Here is a 12,265-nt window from a genome sequence, read left to right as displayed (position 1 = left end):
ATATACATAGGAATATGATACAATGAGTCCATACAACAATCATCATATAATTAGTTCTAGGGCTCTAACTAACATCACCTAATCGATTGACCAACCTTAACTTTCTTAACACAAGTTTAGAGTTTCCAATCTCAACATTCGGTCAATTGTGACCTATTGATACTCCTTCATGCCTAGCATCTGGTCAACCTTGACCTGTTAGAACTTCGTCACCAAGTGTCCAGTCAATCCTTTGATCTACTTGGACTTTTCCCCTGTGCCAAGTGTTCAGTCAACCTTAACTCACTTAGACTTACCATCTCGTCCCAAGTGTCCGATCCTCCATAACCTATTTGGACTTTCAAACACCAGGTGTCTGGTCAACGTTGACTCACCTGGATTTCCACATGTTTGACTTCACTCACTAGGGGATTTCCACCACTCGACTTCATTCACTAGGATTTCCCTCTACCTACCTTCACTGACTAGGGCTTTTCACTTGGGTTCACTCACTGAGACTTTTCCCACTGTCGAGCTTTACTCATCAAGACTCTCCAATCTGCCTGGCTTCACTCACCTGAACTTCCAACACCAAGTATTCGGTTAACACTGACCTACTTGAATTTTCTTCTTCTGTCAACCTTCCCATTAGTTTTATCTTTGCCTAACCTCCAGTTAGGACTTTCTCAATTAAGTATATAGTCAACCTTGACCTACTTAACTCTTCTAGTCTACTTTTGATCGGCAATTTTTCATATGAACAATTGCACCAGCAATCTTCATATATTATCAAATATCAAAACTCAAACATCAAGATTCAAGTTTGAGTCAACTCAAACTTAGTCAATCTGGTCAACTTTGAGTCAGGAAAAATTGTACCAATATTATTAAGTCAAACTAGTTGAACACATATATATTTAAGTTTGTTCATTATTTTTTTTTTTGTGTATATTGAACAAATATAAATAAATTTTTATCAAATGGAACATCAAATTTGTTCCTGGACATTTGATTCAACCCTAATCTAAACAATAACTGAAGTTCTAATCTATGGAGGATGAGAAACCCAAAGATGCGTTGCTTTGATTCCTCCCCTCCTTCCACGGCAAACAAAGCATTCATCCATCCATTTGATACCAAACCCAACTCCGGCGGCCATTTCTTTCCACGCAATTCTCATTCTTAATCTCTACAAATACCCAAACGCCACCGGCTATCGCCAGCGGGTGCAACATCGCCGTCGGTTTGGTCGGTCAGTCAGTCGCCAGAGACGACGGGCACCATTTGAAATGGTCCTGACGTCAGTGCAACCCGGGTACCTGGCGGCCGCAGCCCACATCACCCACGTCGCCCACGTCTTCGCCCTCACCATCTTCATCCTCATCCTCGTCTGGGTCCTCCACTTCCGCGGCGGCGCCGCCCGCCTCCACTCCGACGACGCCAACCTCATTTTCAACGTACAGGCCCCTCAACCTTCTTACGCATCAATCCGACTCGATCTTTACTAGCTTGTTGCTATAAATCGACAGGTGCATCCTCTGGTGATGTCCTTGGGCTTCATTCTCATCATCGGCGAAGGTACAGCTCGGCCGCCCTGCTCTGCTCTGTTTTTTGCATCGGAATTTGAGAGGATTGATTTAATGGTGATCGAGCAGCTATAATGGCGTACAAGATAGTGCCGGCGGACAAGATGCTGCAGAAGTTCGTCCACCTTCTCCTCCACCTGATCGCGCTCGGCCTCGGGATTTTGGGGATCTACGCCGCCTTCAAGTACCACAACGCCGCCACCCTCCCCGACATGGTCAGCTTGCACTCCTGGCTTGGCATGCTCACCATCTGCTTGTTCGGGCTGCAGGTAACGATCAAATTAAAAATACTAATTTGTGCTGTAAAATTTATGAACGGGATTGACGGAGAAGGCGGCGACGTGGCGCAGTGGGTGTTCGGGTTTGTGAACTTCTGGTTTCCGGGGGCGTCGCCGGCTATGAGGGGGTTGCTGGTGCCGGTGCACAAGTCGGCGGGGCTGGTGGTGTTTCTGATGACGGTGTGCACGGCGGAGACGGGGCTGGTGCAGATGGACGCGGCGCCGGGTGCGGAGTCGCGGGTCATCAACTTCACCGGACTCTTCATGCTGCTCTTTGCGTTTGCCGTCAGCGTCTCCGTCGCCCTTCCCAAGGTCTTTTGATTTCGCCAAAGCATTACGATCTTGAAATATTCTTTTTTTTTTTTTTGATAAAAAATGTTAATAAAAGGCGAGAGATTGAGTTGGTGTTCTTTCTGTTCATTGAATTTATCGAGAATTTACTTTTGATTTTCAAGCTTCAGGAGGCGCGACGGTTAAAAGTAGGATGCATTTTCATGTAATAAGGATTTGAAATTCAAAAAGGTGATCTCGCACTTATCAGAACCCATATGCACCTTTTAAATTTAGTGAGAAATTTTGGTACGGTGGAATAGTCTAGTTCGGATCCTATGTCCCGAATTTTTTCTGTCCCATGTCTCACTATTGATCAGACGGTCCAGATTATATCTCAATACATTATGACATTTTTAAAATATGTGTAATATTCTTGTGATGTATAAGAGACCCTTGAGATGTAATCTGGACCGTTCGATCAGCAGTGAGACATGGGGACAGAGAAGGTTCGGGACAGAGGATCCGAACTAGGAACAGTCGCGCAGATTTAATCGGTTTAAATTAAAAAAAAAAGAAGTCATTTTGGTTGGTAAAAAAAATAATTAATCAGATTTATCTGTATCATCAGAATAAATTAAAAATGTACTAAAATCCTATCAGAATAATAACGGAACATCCTTTCACTACAATATTTTAGTTAGTTAAGCTATTTGATCTCATCTTCTTTGAATTTTCTTAGAGCTAATAATTAAGATAATTGCTTGAATGCTCGAATTTAAATCTATAATATTTTATTTAATTATTCATAATTTAATTCAAATTAAATTCTTTTTATTTTTATATTATTTTTATTTTAAATGTGTTCAAATTAAAATTCAAATAATTTAAATCAAACTTTTAAATCAAATTATAATTCAATTTTACTTAAATAATAAACAATTCAGAATTCAAATTTTATTTTAAAAGCCAAAACCCAATATTTTTCAATACTTAATAATTATATACCGGATATCAACCGGACCAAAATAAGATAAGTGTGGTTTAGGAATAAAAGATCAGAGTTCAAAGTTTAATTGGGATGAATATTCTAAAAGAAATGACTTTTAAGTATGTATAAATTTAGTTCAAATCTTCAATCGGTAAATTAGAAAAAAATTTCTAATCATAATTTTAATTTTACATACGGTCCTCAATCATAACAAACTTTGTTTCCATTTCTTACATGTAAAATTTTATTTACTTCAATTTCCTCATGTAAATATTGTTATCTAATTGTCTCTTAAATTTTTTAGGTAAAAAGGTCTAAAAATGAGTATAATTTCTCTAAAAGTCAGCACTTTACACTAGAATTGAGTATATTTTCTATTAAATTGAGTACGACTTTTTTCCTGCTTAATATAATTTTTCCTAAATTTAGCACCATTTAAAGAAAATATAGTATATTTTTCATCTAATTGAGTATCATTTAAAGAAAATATAGTATATTTTCTATCCAATTGAAGTGGAAAAAGAATCGTGCTCAATTTGATAGAAAATATACTAAAACGAGTATAATTCCTCTTAAAGTCAACACTTTATACTAGAATCAAGTATATTTTCTATCAAAATATCCCTCATATTTTGTAGGTACAAATAGTCTAAAAATGAGTATAATTTCTATTAAATTCAGCACTTTAAACTACAATTGAGTATAATTTTTATTAAATTGAGCACGACTTTTTTCCTTGCTTAATATAATTCCTCTTAAATTCAGCACCATTTAAAGAAAATCTAATATATTCTTCATCCAATTGAGTATCATTTAAAGAAAATTAGTATAGGTAGCAAAAGAATCATCCTCAATTTGATAGAAAATATACTATATTCTAATTTAATGTACTGAATTTAAAAGAACCTATACTCATTTTTAGACTTTTTATACCTAAGAATATCAGGGGTAATTAGGTAAATATATTTGACTAGGGAGTAGAAATAAAGAATTTTATCAATGGGGACTACATGCAAAATTTTATTTGTTAATGAAGACTGCATGCAAAATTTTCCATCTCCAATCCTGAAAAACGTCTGTCCCCGTGTCTCATTCCCTAAATGATAAAAAATTGAATAGTAGAAAAACACATGCAAAATGTGAGACACTAGCCGAAAACGAAACCTGCGCTTGCGCTTTGCCCTCCCAAAATCCCATGTTTTACCCTAAACTCTTTCCTCCCAAAACTAACGACTCCCTCCGTCGACGATCACTAGGAGCTCCAGCTCCGTCCCCTCCCTTCATCAATATAGTAGCTCCAACTTCGTCCCCTCCCTTCGTCGATGACAGTAGCTCCAGCTCCATCCCCTCCCTTCATTGAAGTTCAAGTTCTAGCTCCATCCCCTCTCTTTGTTGATGATAGCAGCTCTAGCTTCGTCGACTCCACCATCTCCGATGGCGATTAGCTATAGACATCACTCCAGCTCTAGACATTTGCTGCCCTAAATTCTCTTCAGAAGTTTTGAGTGCTCTCCTTTTTCCTTGAGCTTATTGTGTGTTTTTGTAGCGTCACTTCGGTGGGAAATGTTCTCAAGAGCTAATTGACAAGATCTTTCTTCATTCTTGTTCTACTTTTTCCGTATCTCTTTCTCCTCTCTGTCAATGTGGATATTTGGTTAGCATTGGTTGATTATGTTTATCCCATTTGTGATAAGATGCATTTTCTTAACAACTATCGTATGTCAAGAGAGAAATAAAAGTCTACGAAACAATTATGCAAATACTGATAAGCAAATAGGAGAATCAACCGTGGAAGAATTTGTCACAATGCAAAGATGTTGAAACAATTATGCTAATCATAATAAGTAGCATATTTGAATGTTGCAGTACTCTCTTCATCAGTGACACCTGTAAAGAAACCAACCTTAAGGTTATAAGAATGTGTAATATTTAGTAACAAATTCAATAAAAGCATGTCAAAACTGTTGGAGTTAAGAAGATGAAAGGACATCCCTTTCTCTTCATCTTTTAGCTCATTAAATTCCTCTATTAATAAAGAGAGAGGGAGAGTCATCTTCCTCTAATATATATACATCCAAGCCAAAGAAGAAAAGGGGGGCTTGACGAGGCTTACTATGTGCAAGGTTTGTGCAAAATCAGAGAGAAAGGGTTCGTCCTATACTTGAAAGGTCTCTGTGCAAGGTTTGTCCGTATGTACAAGATTGTAAGAGGAGAACATACATTAGAGAGAGATTTGACTTGTGGAATTTTGAAGAGTTTTTTATTTGTTCGTGATTATTTTTCCGATGACAAGTTATTTTTTGATATCTTCTCTGATCTTCTTCTTCGAGCATGACTATGAGTTTTTTTTTTGTTTTGTATGAAAAACGAAGATCAAGATCTACCACAGGAGATCACTGTGAATTTTATAGTTTTTGTATTTATATATTTTTCATGCTTTAGAACTATCAACATTGGTATCAGAGAGTTGCCTTAGTTCTAAGAATGTATGATGAATCTTTTTGTTTGTTATATGATATGTTACCGTGAAAGCATAAAGATCACAAATATAGATCTGTGCATATAGGCAGTATACATGTAGATCTGTTAAATTGAAATGCCAAAATGATAAGTCAAGAGATCTGTGCAAATATATTTTTAGATTTATTCGAATGGTATGCACATGTTCATCTCCTGAAGAAATCGTCGATGGAGCTGCCATCAAAAGGCAAGATTGTGAATGTGTTGCGATCTGTCATCATCGCTGAACCCTGAGCTCAACAATATATACTCACGAAATTTGTCTCTGTTCCTGATCCGTGTATGATCAAGGGGGTTACTTCTTTGATTATGAGCCGATAAGTGAAATGGAAGTGATGGCGACATAGAAGAATAGAAAGGTGCGAGGTTTAGCATAAGTAAAGAAAATGAAAAGAATGCTAGTGTTTTTTTTCTATTCCCACGTGCAAAGAAAAACAAATGATTGTTATTTGTTAGCATTTCTTTTATGAATGAAGTTAACACATGTAAGAAAAAAAAACGTCAATTTCTGTTAATTAATACATGTTACAATTAATTGGAAATAAGATTCAATTAATTGGAATTTAACTTTATACAATAATGTTTCAATTAATTAGGCTTTGAGCTTGGATTCAAAGCATGATTGGGCCAAATTTTATCATGGGTAATAATGGGTTTGGTTCACTTGAACCGGATCGAGTTTGGTTCAAATCATTGGTTGGTTTAACTATTATTTGATCTAAATCAATCCAGTTTGACTTCTGAATTGAATAAAATGGTCCGGTTTGATTAAATAGGTCTCAACTAATCAAATTGGGATGAGTTTAAAGTTTTTGGTCGAACTTAAATTGGATCTGGTTCACTGAATCGGACTGACTATGTTGGTTTAATCAGACAATTATAGTTCAAAAGAGGCCCCGATTTAGTTCAAACCATTAGTTGGTTTAAATAAACCAGTTTAATCCAAACCAGAATCAATTTAGGTTGATTATTGTGTCGGTGTGAGAAGCATCCGACGATCGAACCTGTGTTTTGATTATGTCAAAGGATCCAAAGTTAAGTTGCCTTGTTATCTAACAAGGTTCATTGAACTTGCAGGACAATCCTAAGTTATCTTAGGCAAAAGTCCTAGCGGATTCTAGGCAGGTGGAAAACCCTATGGGGTGGTAACCCTGGGTCTTAGGGGGCGATAACCTTAGGTGATGAAAAGACTTAATTGCGGTTAGACAGGTGGAAACCCCTAGGGGGTGGTAACCCTTTGTCCTAGGGGGTGGTAACCCTAAGCTGAAGAAAACCCTAGGGAGTGGGAACCCTAGGTCATAGGGGGTGGTAACCCTAGGCGGAGGAAAATCCTAGGGGGTGGTAACCCTAGGTTGAGAAAAACCCTATGGGGTGGTAACTGTAGGAAGAAAGTCCAGTCGATCTAGAGGACCGATCTGGCAACAGGTAAACTCTCTTGAGAGGAGTTGGTGAGAACGCGTTCCTCGTTGAGGGAACAATAGACGTTGATTCGACCTAGGGTTTCCGGAGATGAAATCCAAAGTCAGAACCAGACAGTCTGGAGACTGTCAAAATAACTTTCTATTTATCTTATTTTATTGTGCTAACCTTGTTTTGCATGGTATACTTTGTTTGTAGGCTAACATGCCTTGCAGGACGGAAATTGCACAAGAAAAGCCTTAGATGAACAGTCCCGAGGCGCTCTCCGTGGAGCTTGAAGGTGCCTTGGGTGACTTGATCTACAACCCCGCAGCAAGGCTCGAGGGCACCCTCCATGGAGCTTGGAGGCGCCCTGGACGCTGGATGGAGGGTGCCCTCCATGGAGCTTGGAGGCACCCTCAGGCGGATAAGCAGCGAGCGTTGCGAGCTTATTAACGCGGCTGACTCGGCGGGTTTGGAGGCGCCCTCCATGCGGTTGGAGGCACCCTCAACGGGCTATTTAAGCCTGGTTCGAGCAGCAACCAAGCAAGAACTTGAAATTGCAACCCTTCTTCCGTATGCTGCTCAAAGAACGATCCGACAAAGTTGTAACTCGACTCCGACAACCAGAAGCTTTGAAATTCCCTATTTTTCGTTGTTGGTATAATTTTCATTATTGCTTTATATTGTACTTCAAAGTTGTAATTTTTCAAATTGATAGTGATTGCCCAAAGTAAACACTCAACGAGTGTGGGCCTTGGAGTAGGAGTTGCCACAGGCTCCGAACTAAGTAAAAACCTCGGTGTTAGTATTGTTTTTATCTTTCCGTTGTGTATTACTCGATTGTTTTAAAACGAACGTGAAAGCCACGAGCAATATTCACCCCCCTAGCGCTTTCGATCCTATAATTGATATGAGAGTGAGGTCGCTTCGAATCGGTGAAACCACCATTCAAGCATTTCTTTTTCGTGGTAATTTTTAATTTTCGGAGTTGATCGGAATCGGTAAAATTACCGTCTTCCGATCTGTTTTATCGCAATCAAAATTTTCTCTCGAAGCTGGTGCAACACCACTCTAGTTAGCATATTTAATTTTTTTCCCGCACTACTAATCCAAGACCAAGTCTTGGAACAAGTTTTTTTATTTTTGTGTGTGCTAGATCCTTAATGGCCCATCAAGAAGGCTACAACACAACCCGCCCGCCTCTTTTCTCCGGCGAGGACTTTGGCTACTGGAAGAGCCGGATGGAATACCACCTCAAGACGCAAGTCGAGATGTGGATAATTATCCAAACCGGTCTCGAACTTCCACTCGATGGTGCTGGAAAACTAGTGTCATGCCAGAACTGGGACTCCAGCTTGATGAAGAAAATCGAGGCCGACGCCAAAGTAACCTGCACCTTTTAATGCGGCCTAACCAAAGAAGAACTTAACCGAGTCGATCCGTTTTCAAGTGCGAAAGAGCTGTGGGAAAAATTGATCGACCTGCACGAGGGTACTTCCGATACTAAGGTAAGCAAGCGTGATTTGATCTTAAATAAACTGTATAACCAAGGTACTTCCAAAAGTGAAGTTCGATGTAACCTGCTACGGCTGCAACCAAAAGGGACACATCAAAGCCAACTGTCAAACCAAAAGGAAGCAAAGAAGCAAAGGAAGAAAGCACTACAAGTAACATGGGCTGACTCTTCTTCAGAAGACTCCGACGAAGAGCTCGAATAGATCAGCTTCCTCACGCTTACGACCCGATAACAACTCAAAGAATCAGAAATTGAGAGTGAATCAGAAACTGAGTTCGAGCGAAGCCATGGATCCATATCCATTTCCGAAGGGCCTAACCCCTCTGTAAGAAATTCTTAATTAACTAAACTACATAATTTAGTCAATTATCTTATCCATAAGTTAGCCAAATCCAACCTCCGAGTCAAGTCACTCCAAAAGGAAGTAATAATCCTTAAGGAGAAGACTAGACTGAGTCCTTTGACTGAGCCAGTTCAATTTGGAAGTTCAACTCAAGTCCAACAACTTGAGGAAGAAAATTTTAATTTAAAAACTCAAGTCAAAGAACTTAAAAACACGTTGGAACAATTCACTTTAGGTTCCAAGAACCTGGACCTAATTCTTGGAAAACAAAGAGTCGTTTACAACCGATCCGGACTTGGGTTTAAGGCTAAACAAAAGTATATATCTTATTTATCACTTATAAATAGAGTTAATAGAAACATAGTCCAAGCATGTGTCCCCAAGTCGAACTTGGTTAATCAAGTTGGACTTGGTCAATATTGGATCCTCAAGGATCAGATCCATTACCTTGATAGACCCTATCGAGGCTATGATCCAGGGGAAACCAATAGAAAGATCATCTTTATTGATAAATAAATTTGGTTGATGCTTGTTTTTACTACTTTATTATACATGCTTAGACTAGGCTAGATATAGACCTAGGCTTGATTTACACTTGTCCAGTACTTAGGCCTAGGATTACTATAAGTAAATTAAATATTCAATTTCTTTGAAAGGTTTTGTCTATAAGTGGTGGATGATCTCATACTTAAGAAGGCTCAGTGTCTCGCCATAGCCTGGAAGCTAATCTTTGAAATGAATATTTAATTGACTGATTGTAAAACCTGAATCTAACTCAAATGTAAATCAATCCTTAGATGATAATCTAAATTGAAGATTAAATTAACCATCTCACAAAAACTATTAAGGATCCCTGATTGAAAATTTAGAAAAGGGTGAGATGGACTTAGGTAAAATTTAGAATTAATTAACAAATCAATAAAATATTAATTAATCATTTAATAAATCTATAAATTTAAATTAATAATTTAATAAATCTTAATTAATAAATCTATAAATCTTAATTAATAAATTTTATTCAGTCTAATCAATTCATAACTTAATTAATTTCAAAATCTTGATTAATCTTAATTGTAATTTCTAATAGATTTCAAAATGTTAATTACTTTCAAATCATAATTAAATTATAATTATTTTCAAATTTTCAAATTTTAAAATGTTAATTACTTTCAAATCATAATTAAATTATAATTAATTTTAAAATCATAATTAATTTTAAAATCATATTTAAATCCAAAATTATAATGAATTTCAAAATCATTAGTTACAAAATTATAATTTCAAGATCATAATTAATTTTAATAAAATTTAAAAATCTTAATTATTTGAATATTAATTTTTAAATCATAATTAATAATGTAAGTTTATAATTTCAAACTTAATTAATTTTCAATATATTTTTAAAATCTTCAAAATTTTAGTTATTGTCAAAAATTTAAATCTTATTAAACTTATATTTTAAAATTTGAAATTCAAACTCACTGAAAATTTAAAATTATATTTTAAAATCTCAATTTCAATAGTTTTAAAATATTGATAAAATTAAAATAAACTTAACTCCATCTCACACACACTCATAAGCTGAACATGCTTGATAACCTATAATGGGTGAGATGAAAAATCAGGAAAGTAAATAATAACTTTTATGTTTTTTTTACATGCTTGGACTCTAAGACTCTAAAAAAATTTTGGCATTAATTAAGGGGGAGTGCAAAGAAGTTTAAGACATTATTTTTTATTTTGTTAAAGCATTGTTTTTCAAAGTTAAACTTTTCAAAAAGAGGAATTTCAATTTTTTACTATTTTTAAAAAGAAAAATAAATTATTTTTTTAAAAGACAGAAACTAAGTATTTGATAAAGTATATTTAAGTATTTTTTTCAAAAAAAAAATCATTTACATAGCTAAGTATTTTTACAAGAAATTATTTTTAAAAGATAAGTGTTTAAGCAAAATTATTTTAAAGCTAAGTGTTTAAGCAAAATTATTTTTAAAAGCTAAGTGTTTATCAATTTTTTTTTTGCTAAGTATTTAACTTAGTTTTTATCAATTTTTTTTAAACTAAGTCTTTTTCAAAACATTTATAAAGCTAAGTATTAAAGCTAAGTTCTTATCAACTTCTTTTGAAAGCTAAGTATTTGACAAAACAATTATTCTCAAAATTAAAAATTAGCTAAGTTTTTTTTTCGAAAAAGCCAAGTATTTTCAAAGTATTTCTAAATTAGCTAAATCTATTTCAAAGCACTTATTTTCAAAAGCTAAGTTTAACTAAGTTTTTTTTAAAAGGCTGACTCACTTTCAAATGCTTAAAAATTAGCTAAGTTTTTAAGTGCTACCCTTCAGGGGGAGCTTAAAGTTAAAATAATAAATATTTTTTCTATTTTTGACATGTAAAATAAACTTCCCTCTACTTAGTATTATTTTTTATTTATGTTAAAGGGGGAGAGAAAAATCAAAGTTAAGAATTTAAACATAATTTTTATGAAAGGAAGTTTTTTTTTCAAATCATTGTATTTACGCTCGTGCTTAAATTCATTTATTATTTTGTTATGTTTTACTTAACTTTGAACCATGTTGTCATAATCAAAAAGGGGGAGATTGTTGACGCGGGAAGCATCCAACGATCGAACCTATGTTTTGATTATATCAAATGGTTCAAAGTTAAGTTGTCTTGTCATCTAACAAGGTTCATTGAGCTTGAAGGAAAGTCCTAAGTTGTCTTAGGCAAAAGTCCTAGTGGATTCTAGGCAGGTGGAAAACCCTAGGGAGTGGTAACCCTAGGTCTAGGGGACGGTAACCCTAGGTGATGGAAAGTCCTAACTGTGGTTAGGCGGGTGGAAACCCCTAGGGGTGGTAACCCTAGCTGAAGAAACCCCTAGGGGGTGGTAACCTTAGGCCCTAGGGGGTGTCAACCCTAAGTTGAGGAAACCCCTAGGGGGTGGTAACCCTAGGTCCTAGGGGGTGGTAACCCTAGGTTGAGGAAAACCCTAGGGGGTGGTAACCCTAGGTCATAGGAGGCAATAACCCTAGACAGAAAGTCCAGTCGGTCTGGAGGACCGATCTAGCAACAAGTAAACTCTCTTGAGAGGAGTAGGTGAGGACGTGTTCCCTGGTGAGGGAACAATAGGTGTCGGTTCGACCTAGGGTTTCCGGAGATAAAATCCTAAGTTAGAACGGGCAGCCTGGAGACTATCAAATAACCTTCTATTTATCTTATTTTATTGTACTAACCTTGTTTTGTATGGTATACTTTGTTTGTAGACTAACATGCCTTACAGGATGGAAATTGCACAAGAAAAGCCTTAGATGAACAGTCCCAAGGTGCCCTTCATGGAGCTTGAAGGCGCCTCGGGTGACTTGATCTACAGCCCCGCAACAAGGC

General features: G+C 36.4%; 1 protein-coding gene across 1 annotated transcript; it reads left to right on the top strand.

Moving 5' to 3' along the window:
• The first annotated feature begins 1,083 nt into the window (after nt 1-1,083).
• LOC122039734 (probable ascorbate-specific transmembrane electron transporter 2) lies at nt 1,084-2,355 on the top strand. Its single transcript, XM_042599197.1, has 4 exons — nt 1,084-1,436; nt 1,509-1,557; nt 1,635-1,834; nt 1,916-2,355. The coding sequence occupies exons 1-4, from the start codon at nt 1,269-1,271 to the stop codon at nt 2,162-2,164; spliced, it is 666 nt and encodes a 221-aa protein (XP_042455131.1). The 5' UTR covers nt 1,084-1,268; the 3' UTR covers nt 2,165-2,355.
• Nucleotides 2,356-12,265: the final 9,910 nt, after the last annotated feature.

The sequence above is a fragment of the Zingiber officinale genome, chromosome 2A, assembly GCF_018446385.1.
Source record: "Zingiber officinale cultivar Zhangliang chromosome 2A, Zo_v1.1, whole genome shotgun sequence".
Lineage (NCBI taxonomy): Eukaryota > Viridiplantae > Streptophyta > Magnoliopsida > Zingiberales > Zingiberaceae > Zingiber > Zingiber officinale.
This window is presented reverse-complemented; position numbering and strand designations above follow the sequence as displayed.